This window comes from Podospora bellae-mahoneyi, chromosome 2 (assembly GCF_035222275.1).
Source record: "Podospora bellae-mahoneyi strain CBS 112042 chromosome 2, whole genome shotgun sequence".
Taxonomy (NCBI): Eukaryota; Fungi; Ascomycota; class Sordariomycetes; order Sordariales; family Podosporaceae; genus Podospora; species Podospora bellae-mahoneyi.
Window position 1 is genome coordinate 2,844,099 of NC_085881.1, and position 16,207 is coordinate 2,860,305.

Genomic DNA, 16,207 nt, shown 5'->3' on the forward strand with positions numbered 1-16,207 from the left:
TGGTCGTTGTCCAGCAAGAGACCCGGCCTCTTGGCTCCCCGTTTCGCTCCCCGATGTGCATCTTGGGCCGTTGTGTAGTCCACCACGGCTAGATATAGGGTACACAAGATGGTTCCAATACCTCGTTGCGTCCCGTCAACATTCTACACGTAAACGCTAAAATCGAACATCTTGTAATAACGTGGAACAGCATGGGTCCACTGCTGCTCTTGGTTGGACTGGTGTTCCTTTACCCCCTTTACCATGTCATCTACAATCTCTTCTTCCACCCCTTGGCCTCCTACCCCGGCCCCCTTCTCTGGCGGGCAAGCTCCTTCCCGTGGAAGCTCACACTCCTCCGCGGGACCATGCATCACGATCTGATGCGATTCCATCAAAAGTACGGCGACACCGTCCGCCTCAAGCCCGATGAAATCAGCTACGCAAACGCCCAAGCCTGGAAAGACATCCACGCACACGTCCCAGGCCGTCCGGAATTTCTCAAAGACCCCGTTCGCCTCCCCCTGGCACCCAACGGCATCATGAGCATCCTCGTCTCCGACACCAGAAACCACGCCCGCTTCCGCAGCTTGTTCGGCCACGCTTTCAGCGACAAAGGCCTGCGCGTCCAAGAGGCAAACATCATCCGCTATGCCGACCTCCTGGTCGATGTCCTCCGGGAAGTCGCCGACACGGACTCAGCCATCGAAATGGTGCGGTACTACAACATGGGCATTTTCGACTCGATCGGCGCCCTCTCCTTTGGCGAGTCCTTCAACAGCCTGGCCGATCGAACCCTCCACCCCTGGGTCGACGCGATCCACAAAAACCTCAAGAGCGTGGCCATCTCGCACGTCTTGCGGAGCATGGGAGTCGAGTTCCTCACCCCTTACGTCCTCCCCGAAGAACTGCGGGGGAAGCGCGCCGAGAATTACAAGTACGCCATCGAAAAGGTCAACCGCCGGCTCCAAAAGACGGGCGACCAGGGTGACTTTTGGGATCGCGTTATCGTCAAGAGCAGCGACGGGAACGAGTCCGGCCAGGGGATGAGCCAGGGGGAGATGCTCAACAATGCCGCCGTGATGGTCGTTGCCGGGTCAGAGACGACATCCTCCGTCCTCTGCGGCGCCACATTTCTCATGTGCAAATACGTCAAGTTCCACAAGGCAGCGCACGAGGTCCGCTCGGCGTTCAAGAGGTCGGAGGATATCACCCTGTTGACTGTCTCCCCTCTGCCTTACCTCACTGCTGTCATTGACGAGACCCTTCGCATGTACCCCGCCGTTCCGGGCCAACCACCGCGCGTCGTGCCCGCGGGAGGAGCCATGGTTTGTGGCAAATTCATCCCTCAGGGCGTAAGTACTTCCTTTCTCTCTGCCCACCTACCTACCTCAGAAACACAATCAACTGATGTGACTATGCGGCATAAAGATGCGCGTCGGTATAAGCCACATCGGCACGTATTACGCCGACTACAACTTCACCAAGCCTTACGAATTCATCCCCGAACGCTTCATCAACAAGGATGATCCGATGTTTGCCAACGACAATTACGCCGCTTACCAGCCGTGGTCTGTCGGGGTGCGCAACTGCATCGGGCGCAACCTTGCCTACGCCGAGCTGCGCTTGACACTGGCCAAGTTGCTGTGGCATTTTGACCTTGTGCTGGACGAGGCCAAGACTGGAGACTTTCTGGACCAGAAGATCTGGTCCATCTGGGCGAAGAGGGAGCTGTATGTCAAGCTGTACTCTCGCAAGGACTGATGGACTGGTGGACATGATTAGGGCGGTAGTAACTTGAATGATAATCAACCATGAACCCCTTATATCATTGCGAACTCTGTGGTTTTAAATACAAGAGGCTCAAACAAAGCTGAAGCAACCTGTTGTTGAAAAATATGTCAGGAATTGATAACTTGACAGAAATAGTCCCAGGTAGAACTTCACCAAACAAAAGAAATGAGATGACGTCTTCAAAGTGATCAGCAGGCTAGGTGCACCTATTCCTTCATCTGCTTCAACAACCTCAACAGCACCCCACTCCCAGTAACCCTCTGAACCATCTCGATATACTCCCTCTCCACCGAAAAAGGCCTACCCACCACATTCGGGATCCACCGGCCCACCAACTCCTCCGGCCTGATGTCCGCAACATGAATGCTCTGCGACAAATAGTCCCGATAGTCATCAATCTGCGGCCGTAGAGCCCTTGAGTGGAAAGGGATGTCGATACCCGTCAGAGGGATAGTGGCCTTTCCACGTCTAAGAGCGTCTGAGCTGGAGAAAAGTTGAGCACGGGGAATAAGACCGCGCACCAAGCCCCTGAGTGTGGTTATGTCAAGCCTTTCCGGTTCAGGTTTTGTCGAGAGGTCATCACAGGCTTTGCCGAGGATCCAAAGCGGTTGGAACTAGGGGTATATGAGCAAGAAGTGATGGCGAGGAGGGTGAAGAGATGAGAAGAACTGACATGACCGGCGCAGACATACTGCTGGGAGCGAATGTTGTAGTTTACTGTTTCTAACAAGAGGCCTGTTTCCTCTGCGATCACTTGCACCAGGGCTTGCAGGTGATCCTCCCCGAAGACTAGGCAAAGCAAGGCGAGTGAGAACTCATTCAAGGCTGCAAATTGGGGAAATGGGACAAGATACCTGGGCTGATTCGTGAAGGATCAACAGCAACCATGCTGTAATCCGTCCTGTCACCTGCCTCACGGGGCAAGGCATTCTGCATCTTCAACCCGCGGTAGTATATGAGCGATAGCAGGCTCTCAAATTGCATGAACGACGTGCAAGCCCCCAGAGCGGCATATTCGCCAAGTGAATGTCCTGCAAAGCGTGCGCCTGTCTGAACAACGCCTCTGGTCCGCAAATGTACATATTCTGCCATCTCCATGACAACTAATGCTGGTTGTGCGAACTGTGTTGACATGAGAAGACCAGTCGAGTGGGAGAATGTGTACGACTTCGACCGTATTGTCAGGCCGCGCAGAATTGGCTCCTCTCTGCTGTCCCCGCCAGCTGTCAAAACTCGTCGGGTCATTCCGAGATACATATTTCGAATGTGTCGTCCACGGCTGCCTCCAAAGTAGACGGTGAGCGTCTTGGGATTGTCTTGAACGATATGCCTGAGCGAGAACCCGTAGTGCATTCTCAGATGATCCTCTGCTCGATCCCACAGCGCTTTTGCCTCGGGCCTCGTGGCGTAAAGTGACATGCCCATGCCTTTTTCCTGACCTCCTTGGCCGCAAAAAACATATGCGGTGCCAGGCTGCTCAACATCTGCTTCGGCAGCGAGCACCCTTTCCCCCGTTTCGTCGTTGAAGGTCTGTATATTGAGAATCATCCTGCCATCCTCCACAGCAACATGTTGTATCTCGACTCTCAACCTGTCCTTTGGTCGTACCATGGCCTCAAAGCTTGCCTGCCAGCCTTTGAACCGGGTCCGGTCCGTATCTCCTATAGCCCATTCGACTGCTCGACGGACAATCGCTGACGTGTGCATCCCATGAACCACTGTCCCATGAAGACCAGCATATCGAGCAAACAAGGGGCACACGTGTATTGGGTTTGTGTCATGCGAAACAGCTGCGTAAGGGGCGCTTTCGGCGGGTGCATGTACAAGAATTGGTGGGACACCCGTCCATCCTGGATTCTCCAGCTGTTGTCGAGCAGTGAGAGGTGATCCATGTCGGCGGAGAAAATCCATGACTGGATTACCGAGGCAAGAGTCTTGTTCAAAATACACTCGGCCGAGTTGGATAGGGGCTGAAGTGTCGCTCGGCTCTGCCAGAGTCACGACGCCGGACACCTGCAGCAAGGCATTCCCATTCTCGTTGTCGTGTATGGTGTGAGTGGTGAGTTTGAACCTGAGTCGCTGTCCAATCAGGTCGGGCGGCTGTTCGTCAAATATCAACCATTTCCGGCTTATCAGAAGGGCATTCTTGACGGGCGAGTCAACATGTACCACCGCCTCCGGCTCTCTCACTGAGGTGAACTGTTCCTCGGCGCCTCCTTGTTCACCCCGCAAGAAGAATTCTGTCTCGATGGTGACCACCCGCTCACCTTGCCTTCGGATATCTGCAGAGATTTTGACCAACTTTCCCGTCGCTGTCGTGACCACCGCCGTGATGCGCGAAAATGCCTGTACCGTATCCCCAACCTGCAGCGGCCTGGCGGATGGAGCGTAACGAAAGGATATCGACCGGTGAAGAAGCCGCAGTAGATTGCAGTTCAAACCTGGGATCAGAAGGGGCTTGGTGAGAGCAGTCCACGCCACAACGATGCAGTAGTCGAGAGGAATAAGAAGACCACTGGGGTTCCACGAACGAAGCTGTGCTCCGCTGCTTCTTCGGATGACATTGATGTAATCATAGATACTCTGCTCACAGAGAATCATTTCGTTTCCGGTGAACTCGGAGCTCAATCCCGCAACTTGAGGAGGACCTGGAAAAACATCGTGAATCCACAGCCGGTGGTATAAAGACTTTACCGTCGCGGTGTGTGTCGAAGCATTCTCGTAGAGCCTGCAGCCCTTGAGCCCCTGGTGAACCTTGAGCGGGAACTTTACTTCGGTCACCCGTTTCGTGGCGGCAGAGGGAGAAAGGATGAGTGTGACGACGATATCTCCGATGCGGTTGTGGGTAATTTTGAGACTGGTACGTGGGTTGTTCGCTGTTGAAGAACCCGGACTGAGAACAATCTCGTTAAAACATGAGTCCTCAGTCGCCCGTCTCATCTCAATCGTATCACGAGCAACGGGGAGGAATGCTGTCTTGATCGGATTTTGGCAACGAGAAGTACCCCTGAAAATCCAGTCGTCTTCCAGGCACTTTTCTGCCCATGACCCAGCAACATTGACTATGTGCTTGATGAGTCTCTCGGTCTCCAAAATTTTGAAATCCTTAGTCAGTTCCACCCGATATGTTACGCCATGAGTTGTCGACAGGACTCCAGCAATCACGGGCAGGTTAGGCGTCATCGGTGCTGTAGTTTTTGTAACCAAGCTCATGGGTGTGGGCTTGTATCCCCTTTCCAGCATCATCCAAACATGCGCCTGGCAAATGGAGTCGAGTATGTCTTTGGCGGACTCATCCAAGACGGTGCAGTGTCGAACGGCAACTGGCCCTTGAATCACGCAGACGCGCTCGGCCTCTTGGCCAACGACGGCATCAATGTCCTCGGACTGCCACAGGGAATCCTTCTTGAACCAAGTGATAAAGTGTTCGTCGAGCACCGGGATAAAAGGCACCGGCTTCTGGCCTCGGCGACGAAAGAGTGCCAGAAGTAGAGAGACGTCCTCGGGATACAGTGTTTCGGAGGCACCAGTTCCCAGTGTCTGCTCAAATAGTTGAACAATATCATCCGGCCGTGAATCAGTAGAACCCACATCCGAATCATGCCCAAACCTTTCGTGTGCCAGAAGGATGAATTCTTGTACCAGAACCCGATAAGACTCATCAATCCATCGATCCTGGTGGTGAACATACATGAGCTGACACAGCCGACGTAAAACGCTCGAATAGGTCATATCTCCCAATTCAATGCTCTTGCCACTGCAATCGACAGCGAACCATGGGCGGAAGTAGTCTTGGTTCAGACGATCCGCAATCTCATCCTTGTGGTGGCGGAGATACTCAAGGCGCTTGGTCTTGTCCTTGATGGAAAAGATGCTCTGATCAAATTCCTTCCACAGCATCATCCCACGCGTGGCGAGAACATGAATGGGCTGGCCCATTTCCGACTCGACGGTTATCACGCCGCCCGTAGGTTTGTCGAAAGACTTGTGCCACTCATCGTCTTCGACTCCTCGCGCCCTAATTATTAGCTCTTTGGCTTGGGGCGAAGTGTGGGCTTCCTTGGCCACCATCATGCGGCTGCCGAGGAGAACGCCATCCACTGGCATGGGCGGGTGCCCAAACTTGTGAGCCCATTCGCCGGTCAACAGCGGCAATGTGTCATTGCCGCAGCCGAGACCGCTGCCAACTATTAAGACAATGTTAGGAGATCTCCTTATCTGGCCGTACATGGTCAGGAGTGGTTGGTGGAAGTCCTCCCAAGAGTGGTGGCCGCCAGCTCGACCACCGGTCCATTGCAACCCGATACAGAACTCTGGGTACTGCTGTGAAATAGCAATCACCTCCTTAATTGCCCCGACGGAGCCGGGCTTGAATGAAATATGCCGCAAGCCTGGGATGGATTCGATGTATTCTTTGACCACCTCTGCTGAGGGTATGCCTGCGCCAATGGTGATACCGTTGATGGCAACTCCATCACCCGCTAAGTTGCGCAATACGGATATCTGCCAGGAAATTGTTTTGGGATTGGCGTAGAGCAGGTTGCAAGTGATACCTCGTTGCGGAGAAATGGCAGCAGCAAGGGTACGGAGGGCATGTTCGAACCCCTGTTCGTCCCGGTAGCCACCGCCAGCGAGCTCGATATGGTAGCCGGAGTTGATCACCGTGGCCACAAAGTCCCAGGCGACGGTCGTTGGTGTCATACCAGCGACCATGACAGGAGGGGCGCCAAAGAGTTTGGTCATTCTTGTCTCTAGCCGGGTCACACCGTCCTCATCCACAACCAGACTCGGGGCAAACTGATCCTTCCAGCTGAGAGGCGCCCATGGCAATGTTAGAGATAATAACTCGTCGCGGCCGCTCGGTCCACCCGAGACAGACCTGTCTGACACTTGGATCACTCGCAGGCCAGTGCCTTCACTTTGCTCGTTTATCAGACTGCCAATCTGGCCCGGTCCAAAGTCTAGCACGTGTGTGGTGCCGGTCGAGCTGAGAGTGTGCGTGACCTGGACCCAGTCGACCGTGTCCACCGTTATGGTACGAATGATGGTGCGGAGTAAGTCGTCCGACTGAGATTCCTGGAGATTCTGCGCCGTATGTGTATGGTAAACCGGTATAGCGAAGTCACCGCGGGTGAGGGCCAACTCCAGCAGATGGGACCGCACGCTGGCGTCCACATCAATCAGATATGGGCTGTGATAGGGGCTGGATATCGGGAGGAACTGTACGCCAATGGTCGGTTTGCGCCTACAGTACAAAACTCTGGTCTGGTCCAATCCGTCGCGAGCCTTGATCTGTCGAAGTTGGACGCACAGGCTACGAAGTGACCCAGGTGGACCTGCGAGAACGAACTTCTCCTTTGAGTTTACCAGAGCAATATGTACTGAGTTGCCATTGCCGAGCCCTCTGTTGGTCCTTTCCAAACGTAGTGTGAGCTGGTCTTGACTCAGACCTGAGACGGCCAGCATGGCCGACGGATAGCCCTCTTCATGTTCGACGCAATCTGCAATAGCCGCAGCAGGGAGGGCGCAAGGAGGAGTAGCGTAGTGGGACTCCAAACCAATCCAAAAGGAGATGCGGAGAGCTTCATCGGAGGCTTGATAGAATGACGACCAACTATTTGCTTTGGCAACGACCACGGCTGCCAGAAGCCCTTGTGAGTGACCGGTTACAGCATGAAGCAGATCCCTGAGTTGGCCAGGACGCTTGCCGAGAGCCTGGCATGTGATGCAGTATTGTGCCAGACTGAGTAGGGTGTTGAGAGGGAAGCTGATGGGAGAAAGAGCAAGGCGATCTTCGGAGGGTGCCAACTCTGAATTGTCGAGCCAGTCTTGGAGATGGAAACCTAACTCCTTGTGAAAGTCGCTCTTGTGTGGTTGTGATGACAGCTGGGACAATGTTGACGATGCATTTTCCGTTAGAGTCCTGAGGTTCGGTCCATGACGCTCGACCAAGTCCCTGAGGTCACTCAATGCAGTCAGATTATTGTGGCCCTGGCCACCAAAGATGGCACATATTCGAGCCTTGCCGGTTTCTGCAGTTTTGAGGAGAGCAGACGAGTTCGCTGCGCCCTCTGGGGAAGGGTCGGTTTCGTGGGCCAAGATTGCAGTCATGACGACGCCAACAATAATCAATCAACAAAAGAGATTGAGGCAGCAAGTAATCGTGTCGAATGGTTTAGGCACATCCAATGCAGGGGAACGAGCTGAAATGTGCATGTCTTTCACTCCATTGTTGATTCGGCCGTAATCGGAGTGCGAACATTGTGCTCATGCTTGCTCGGCCACCGTGGTCAGGCAGGTGCCTACCAGATAAGTCGCGACTGCCTCGATTCAACTTGTCATTGGGGCGGCACACGCCACTTCCGCATCTGCACCATGACACTTGAAACAACGAAACAAAAAGCATTGGACGACAGAGACATTGCTCACCAGCTGCTTGTTGAGCTCCTAGTGTAAGACAGCCTCCTTTCTCTCCTTCTCCTCATTGCAACAACTAATGTTTATCCCCAGCCACCAATTTGCCTTTCCGGTAAGATGGTAAGCTCATGCCTTCTCTATCAATCCAGGGCAGTGAACACCTAGGAAACTCATATCAGTATACAGGACAGACACGCAGGACAACTTGCTATCTGGTAACGATGCCGTCGTTCGATTAGTCGAGCTCGGACCGTCGAGGGTGTTGGTGAACATGGGACAGAAGACGATGCTACGCAAGATCGATTCCGGAGAAGCACCGGCCGGCCGTTCTTATCAGTTCTTGGCTAGTGCCCATGACCAGAGGGAGCTTCTGTACCAATATGACCCTCCACTACAGCCCTCACCAGCTAAACTACCACCACCACCACCATCATCACCACGACCGCCCAAGCCCCCACAGCTCACCCCACAACTCCCAGTCCAGCCAGCACCAGGGACGGCGCCTGTCAAGGATTGCGCTTTGTCAGGGCTCGAAGTTGTGCGTATTTTGATCGCACGGAAGCTCATGAAGTCAATGGAGGAAGTACCAACTTCCAAATCCATCAAGGATCTATGTGGTGGTATGTTGTGCTACCAAGTCATGTTACTTCAGTACTGACATCATTGAAGGAAAGTCAACACTGCAAAATGAGCTAGTAGGAGATCTTCATGCTGAATTTGGCCTTCTCCCGGACAGACCAGAAGACATTCCCTTGAAGGACCTTGGCATCGTCCTTGACCCAAGCCGGCCACTGGGAAAGGTTTCATCAGCCCTTGTCGCCAGACTAATAGCATCCAAAATGCCTGGCGGTTTCGGTATTGCCTCGATCCACAACTACCTCGAGCAGAGGTTGGGGCTCAGCCCTAAGCGACAGACCGCCGTGACCTTGTGGGCTGTCGCTGCTGAACCAACATCACGACTGCCAGACAACCAAGCAGCCGAGAGATACTGGGATCAGATTGCACAGGACTATGGTGCGTTCTGTGGCATCAACCTCCAACCTCGAAGCCAACAACATCAACAAGCATCCAATGACGCCGCCAGCGCCAGGACAGTTCTTGTTGACTCATCAGCGTTCAACCAAGCCTCGGAAGCTCACAAGCGGTTAGCCACGAAGCAATACCACGCCCTTGCCGAGTATCTACTTTTCAGTTCTTCGGACCCTTCAAGCTCTGATAAGAAACTCGTCACAGACCTGCAGCTTCAGCTTGATACCTGGTCAGCGGAATTTTCTGACGAGTTCTTGTCTGGAATTGCACCCGCCTTTGATGCTGGAAAGGCGCGACAGTACACATCCTGGTGGAACTACGCCCGGGAGGAAGTGCTTACACTGTACCACAGTGGTCAACCTCACGACAAGATGACAATGGAAACCCTCATCAACCGTCTCGCAAGCCGAGCTAATGGACAACTTTCCATTCTCGTATCTCATCTTGCAGAAGAATGTCCCTCGGAGGTCTTACGAGAGCTATTTCAGCGGGTAGTGCGTGCAGGTAATGCAGGAGTCAAAAAGCCTCCTGTTGCTCGGCCCATGTGGCCAACAGCTGGGCCACGAACGATTGTGACCGAGGACGGAGATATCAGCTATGTAGAGATTCCTCGTCCAGGCTTCTCTGGACCTGCGGCCTACGGAGACTACCTCTCTCACCGACTTGCTCAACCTCGGGAGACCGGCGATCCCCCTATTATTCGCGTCAACGCTGCTCACGCCGGTCATGGGGAATTAGATTGGACCAAGCTGTTCATCCAAGGAATATGTGACGCTCTCACAACCGGCGTCTCATTCTCAGAAAAGTCCATGCTCGTCACCGGTGCAGGTCAGGGTTCAATTGGCAGCGAGGTCATTCGCATTCTACTCGCAGGTGGCGCCCGTGTTATCGTCACCACCAGCAGGGAGCCCAGCACCGTAGCTGGTTACTTTCAGTCCATATACAGGGACCACGGTGCCAAGGGCTCGGAGCTTCACCTGCTTCAGTTCAATCAAGCCAGTTCACAGGACTGCGAGAGGCTGATAGACCACCTGTACAGCCAATCCTGGGACCTAGACGCCATCCTTCCCTTTGCCGCAGCCCCCGAAGGAGGTGCAGAGATGGATGCCCTATCCCCGACCAACGAGCTGGCACACCGATTGATGCTCACCAATGTCTTTCGTCTTCTGGGCCGCATAGTCAAGAACAAGCGTCGTTTGGAAATCGCGTGTCACCCCACTCAGGTTGTGCTCCCATTGTCACCGAACCATGGTATCTTCGGCGGTGATGGTCTCTATTCCGAATCGAAACTGGGCTTGGAAAGCCTGGTCAACCGAGCCCGCTCTGAGTCTTGGTCTGACCAGCTGTCGATATGCGGCGTGGAGATTGGTTGGACTCGATCGACGGGCCTGATGACGGCTAATGACGTTCTCGCTGAGACGATCGAGAATCATGGGGTGTTGACCTTCTCGGCGCAGGAGATGGCGCTGAATATTGCCGTGTTATTGACGTCGAAATTTGTCGATCTCTGTGATGATGGGCCTATCTATGCTGATTTTGGCGGCGGCCTCTCGACCCTGGGTAGTTGTCACGCCATTCTGTCCAAGGCTCGAGAAGAATTTCGGCTTGCCGCTGATGTTGCGCGAGCTGTCAAGACCGAGGATGAACGCGAGCAAGCGCTCCTAAAGGGCACCAAGTCCAGTATTAAGAGACCTTTCAAGCAAAAGACAATGCTTCGAGTGGGCTTTCCGAAACTCCCAGATACGTTACCAGACCATGACATTGGTCGTTTGGTGGACCCCGCAAACACCGTGGTTGTTGTTGGCTTCTCGGAACTGGGCCCATGGGGCAATGCCCGGCTACGCTGGGAGATGGAAACTTTTGGCCAGCTAAGTCCTGACGGGTACGTCGAAATGGCTTGGCTGATGGGGTTGATACGACACGTTAATGAACCTTGCAAGGGTGGTCATTATGTTGGGTGGGTCGATGCCAAAACAGGGGAACCGGTCGACGACAACGACGTGCGGCACAAATACGGCGAGTTCATCAAGGCGCACACCGGGATCAGATTTGTCGAGCCAGATACGATTACAGGCTATGACCCAGCCTTCAAAGAGCTCTTACAAGAGGTCGCCGTGGAGGAAGACCTCCCTCCCTTTGAGACTTCGCTCTCTACGGCTGAGGCCCTGCGACTGAAGCATGGAGACAAAGTAGTCATATTGCGCCTGCAAGGGAACTCTGATAGTTATCAAGTTCAGATCAAACGCGGTGCTACCATCCTTGTCCCCAAAGCCGTTCCGTTCCCTTGGGGTTCAGTGGCAGGCTTGCTGCCGAGTGGATGGGATGCTGCCAGGTACGGCATTCCAAAAGACATCATCCAGCAGGTGGACCCGGTGACGTTGTACACTTTGTGCTGTGTCGCAGAGGCCTTTTACAGTGCCGGAGTCCCAGATCCAACCGAGGTGTTTCAGCACATTCATCTATCCGAACTGGGAAACTTCATCGGTTCATCCATGGGCGGTGTCCTCAAGACCCGTCATCTCTACCGCGACGCCTATCTGGACCAAGATATTCAGGCAGACACGCTCCAAGACACGTATCTGAACACCACGCCCGCTTGGATCAACATGTTGTTGCTGGGGGCAGCTGGACCCATCAAGACCCCAGTGGGGGCCTGTGCCACTGGCCTAGAGTCTATCGATTCCGCCATGGACTCCATAATGGCAGGCAAAACCAAGATGTGTCTTGTGGGAGGCTACGACGATTTCGGAGAAGAGGAGTCACTCGGATTCGCCAAGGTGAAAGCCACAGTCGATGTGGCCGCGGAGCTGGCACGGGGCCGCCTGCCCTCAGAGATGTCACGGCCGACTGCAGAAAGTCGGGCTGGGTTTGTCGAGTCCCACGGTTGTGGCGTTCAGCTGCTCTGTCGTGCCGATGTTGCACTGGAAATGGGACTCCCCATCTACGGTGTCATTGCCGGATCGGCCACGGCTGCCGACGGCATTGGTCGCTCGGTGCCCGCACCTGGCCAAGGTATCCTGACCTTTGCTGGCCAGGCAGAGCAGCACATGCCACTATACACTCAGCTGTCCATCAGAAACGATAGCTTTTCCTCTGGCTCATCTTCTGAGCCGGAGCTATGGACCCCTGTGAGCGAAAAGGCTGGCTCAAAAGCAACATCTTCTTCCATAGGGGCGGCTTTGGGGGCTTGGGGCCTCACGATCAATGACCTCGACGTGGCCTCGTTACATGGCACCTCTACCAAAGCCAACGACCTCAACGAGCCTGAGGTGATACACAAGCAAATGACCCACCTGGGCCGCACCGAGGGTGGACCCCTCTGGGCTATCTGCCAAAAGTCCATCACTGGTCACCCAAAAGCGCCTGCTGCCGCGTGGATGATGAACGGATGCCTGCAGGTCCTCAACAGTGGTCTTGTTCCGGGAAACCGCAACGCCGACAACATCGATCCTGCCCTAAAGGCATACCACCATCTGTGTTTTCCCACTAGGACTGTCAGGATGGCTGGTGAAGGGCCCAAGGCCTTTCTGCTCACGTCATTTGGGTTTGGACAGAAAAGCGGGCAGGTTGTTGGTGTAGCACCGCGCTTCTTCTTTGGCTCGTTGCCTGCCAGCAGCTTTGCAGAATATTGCGGCAAGACCAAAGCAAGGCAGGCAAAGGCTGATAGGGCGTTTGCAAAAGCGGTCATGGAAAATCAGGTTGTGAAGGTGAAGACGGAGCCTCTGTATGCCAAAAGAGATGCGTCCCGTATCTACTTGGACCGGTCGTTGAGGGTTGGGCAGAATGATATCACGGGAGCGTACCAGTTTGCCACTGTCTCTTAGTAGTTGTCACCAGTTTCGTATTATCGGTACCCAGCTTTAATTGTTCACGCATTGGTTCTGCTTCAATGATGATTGCCATTCTTCTAACCCAACTGTTTAGTCACTGGCCACCCAATGAATTCCCTTGAACATGTTTCTCCAGAATATCTTTTGATGCTCCGCAAGACTCTTGCAAGGGAACAACCACGAGTAGTGCGGATAGCCAGGATAAGCATCGTACAGAACCGCAACGCCAGCTTCCTCAAGACTATCCTTCATGAGCCTTGCGTCATCTCGCAGCGTATCCGCCCCAGACTCGGTCACGTATACCTTCTTCAGATCCCCAAGGCGGGGGTGAAGAAGAACAGACAGATATGGATCCTCCGGCGCGCCACCATACGTGTCCAACCAGGATAGCATCGCCGACTTGCTGTTGACCGTGTAGTCGTCATTCTCGTCATACGAGGTATAACCCTCCCTCTTGTCCAGCGGCACAGCATCAGGGTGAACCGTCACCGGAGCCAACGCCACCACTCCCTTGACCCTATCCCGCATACCCATCATCTCAATGAGCTTCAGCCCGACCCCAAACGCAAGATTGCCACCGCTAGAAGTCCCCATCAAGGTAATCTCGTCAGCACCAAAGTGGTCGAGGGCCCAAACGGCAGCAGCCACCCCGTCGTTCAACCCAGTCGGGAACTTGAACTCGGGCGCGAGTCGATACCCGACGCTGACGATCCTCATCTGGGCATTCTTGCTTAGGGCGCGGGCGAAGCCATCTTCTTGCTCGACGCTGCCCATGACGAAGCCGCCTCCGTGGAAGTAGATCCCGAGAGGGAGGTTGGCGTCACCGGCGTCGTTGGGGTTGTAAGTCCGGACCGAGAAGTCGCCGAGATGGACTGTCTCGGTGATTACGGTCGGGTCGAGGGGAGGGAAGCCGTATCGTTGCATCATTTTGCTGATGAGGATGTTCCATTGCTGCTTGGTTTCGTCTGTGGAGCCGGTTAGATGGGGTGCCTGGCCGAGGTCGGCGATGAACTGGCGGGATTGGGGGTGAATATGGGGGGCCTTTTCCCGATCATTGTAAGGGTGAGTCTTACCTCGCGATAGGGTTTTTCCAAGCGGGATTCGGCGTTCATCTTGGGCAGAGCGGGTGGTAGACAGTGGGACAGAGTGAGGAAAAAGGGGCAGCCTTGTATGACCCAGGATCAACTTTGAGTGGAATAAGTGCTTTTATGGTCGGTGGCCGACGGGTTCATCCAAGCGCGGATAGCGTACGGCGTCTTTTGGTGTCAATAACTCCAGCAACCTTCGGCCACCGTGGTTTTATACATGTCAGTTATTCGGGTCAAGATGTTCATTGCCCTCTCCCAAAGTCAACCCTTCACACCTAGCAGGTCAATACACGATTACGAAGCAATCTTGTCAGCAAGCCAGCCAAGCAACCAACGATGCCTGTTTACCACGTTGCTCTTTTCAAACTCAAACCAGAGGCTGACCCCAACAAGGTGAAGCAGTGGCAAGCACTGGCTGAGGGAATGGTCGGACAAGTACCTGGTAGCACCAGCACTCCATGCATCTCACCGAGGTGGATTGCTAACAGGTCTTCCAGGCCTTATAGGTCTTCAGGCAGGCGCACCCATTGCCTTGACGGCACCCATGGCAAAGGGCTTTGACATGGGCGTGGTGGTGCACCTGGATTACGTCGAGAGTCTGGCGACCTTTTTTACCCATCCCAGTCATGAGGAGTGAGTTGTTCTTGTGTCCACTCCATTGATAATCAGGTATTTTTTTCAAGAAAGGGCTCCTCTAATTCCAGCTGTCAATCAGGGTCAATGAACTGTACAAAGATGTTTGTGAGATGGGTAGCACTATTGGATATGACATTGAGTTTTAGTTTTGAGAACTTGCTGCTTGCCAGTGGGACGCTACACATTGAGACTACCTAGGTGCAGTGAAACCACTCTGTGTCATACCTACCTACCGGAGTTGAAACCAATCAATATGTGTGAAAAGAGATAAGGCACATCCGATGATATTTCAAACTCTCACGTCAGTGTCAGCCCAGGTGGCTAAAGTCACGCATCAAACCCAGCCTCCCTCCTCCTCTTCATAATCGGCCTCAGTTGATCCCCCGCCCACCCATCCTCATAGTCATCCTTGAGATCAAACGTCCCCTCAGGCTGAATAGCCAGTGCCCGTCCTGCATTTCCAAGTCAGCATAGTTCCCCTCAGATTTGAAATCAAAACACATACCATGCACACCACCATCAACCGCACAATAACTCGCAGCCTCCACACAAGCCTCCACGCTCACAAAATCCAACACCCTCGCCATATCAACCCCCCTAGCCGCCATCGCATTCTTAATCGGCGCAACAAGCGGCGTGTCCACAAACCACGGCGCCAGCAAATTGCACCTGACGCCGATATCCAGCGTCCGGGCGCGCGTGCTCCTGAACAAACCCCGGACGCCGAATTTGCTGGCAGGGTAGGTCGATGCCTTGGGACTGTCCATGTACGCACCGATTGAGGCGACCAGGATAAGTGACTTGTCCGGCTTTGCACCTTCCGAACCACCAGCAGGAGGCAACAATCGGAGGTAATACAGCGCCAGCCAGGAGCTGTAATAGACCCCAATCAGATTCACCTCTATATTCCTAATGTTTGGCCTTGCAGGGTCGGCGTCGAGGCTGGGCTGGCCGGCGGCGAGGACGTGGTCGACTTGGTTGCCTGGCATGAAGGCTGTGCCGGCGAAGGTGGCGACGATGTCGAGCGCTTGGGTTGGGGAGGAGGTGATTGCTGTTTTGAAGGCTTGCACTTGCGAGTCCCAGTTTGTGACGTCGCACTGGACGTACTTGATGTTGTTAGGTAGGGAGTCAGGGGGGGGTTGGATGTCGGCGATTGTGACGTGGGCTCCGGCGGATGCCCAGGCGAGGGCGGTGGCGAGGCCGAGGCCGGAGGCGCCGCCGGTGATGAGGGCTGATTTACCGCGGAGGGTGGAGAGGTTGACGGTGGTGGAGATGGGGTCCATTTCGACGGGAAAGGCTGGGGGGCGTGGTGGTGGGTGGGATGATGGGGTTTGTTCGTATGAGGTTTGGTTGACTTCAAGTTATTCTTTTCGTAAGAACTAGCGGTGCCTTGATCATGCAATCTATGCAAACACGTGGGACGGCCTTCTTCTG

At 54.2% G+C, this 16,207-nt stretch overlaps 6 protein-coding genes across 6 annotated transcripts; 3 read left to right on the forward strand and 3 right to left on the reverse strand.

The window, feature by feature from the left end:
* Window positions 1-191: 191 nt before the first annotated feature.
* QC761_207290 (uncharacterized protein) lies at window positions 192-1,768 on the forward strand (the record flags this gene model as incomplete). Its single annotated transcript, XM_062876473.1, has 2 exons — window positions 192-1,334; window positions 1,411-1,768. 2 exons carry the CDS (start codon window positions 192-194, stop codon window positions 1,741-1,743), a joined length of 1,476 nt encoding a protein of 491 aa, XP_062735069.1. The 3' UTR covers window positions 1,744-1,768.
* Window positions 1,769-1,787: 19 nt separating this feature from the next.
* QC761_207300 (uncharacterized protein) lies at window positions 1,788-7,954 on the reverse strand. Its single transcript, XM_062876474.1, has 3 exons — window positions 2,628-7,954; window positions 2,447-2,562; window positions 1,788-2,387 (listed from the first exon to the last, which is right to left on the reverse strand). Exons 1-3 carry the CDS (start codon window positions 7,882-7,884, stop codon window positions 1,980-1,982), a joined length of 5,781 nt encoding a protein of 1,926 aa, XP_062735070.1. The 5' UTR covers window positions 7,885-7,954; the 3' UTR covers window positions 1,788-1,979.
* Window positions 7,955-8,127: 173 nt separating this feature from the next.
* QC761_207310 (uncharacterized protein) lies at window positions 8,128-13,043 on the forward strand (the record flags this gene model as incomplete). Its single annotated transcript, XM_062876475.1, has 4 exons — window positions 8,128-8,225; window positions 8,284-8,310; window positions 8,377-8,810; window positions 8,860-13,043. Exons 1-4 carry the CDS (start codon window positions 8,149-8,151, stop codon window positions 13,041-13,043), a joined length of 4,722 nt encoding a protein of 1,573 aa, XP_062735071.1. The 5' UTR covers window positions 8,128-8,148.
* A 9-nt stretch (window positions 13,044-13,052) lies between these two features.
* Window positions 13,053-14,300, reverse strand: QC761_207320 (uncharacterized protein). Its single transcript, XM_062876476.1, has 2 exons — window positions 14,123-14,300; window positions 13,053-14,060 (listed from the first exon to the last, which is right to left on the reverse strand). Exons 1-2 carry the CDS (start codon window positions 14,159-14,161, stop codon window positions 13,140-13,142), a joined length of 960 nt encoding a protein of 319 aa, XP_062735072.1. The 5' UTR covers window positions 14,162-14,300; the 3' UTR covers window positions 13,053-13,139.
* Window positions 14,301-14,473: 173 nt separating this feature from the next.
* On the forward strand, window positions 14,474-15,045 carry QC761_207325 (uncharacterized protein; the record flags this gene model as incomplete). The annotated part of the gene is made up of 3 exons (XM_062876477.1): window positions 14,474-14,579; window positions 14,635-14,770; window positions 14,853-15,045. 3 exons carry the CDS (start codon window positions 14,474-14,476, stop codon window positions 14,917-14,919), a joined length of 309 nt encoding a protein of 102 aa, XP_062735073.1. The 3' UTR covers window positions 14,920-15,045.
* On the reverse strand, window positions 15,003-16,056 carry QC761_207330 (uncharacterized protein; the record flags this gene model as incomplete). Its single annotated transcript, XM_062876478.1, has 2 exons — window positions 15,003-15,225; window positions 15,279-16,056. 2 exons carry the CDS (start codon window positions 16,054-16,056, stop codon window positions 15,101-15,103), a joined length of 903 nt encoding a protein of 300 aa, XP_062735074.1. The 3' UTR covers window positions 15,003-15,100.
* Between the last annotated feature and the right edge of the window lie 151 nt (window positions 16,057-16,207).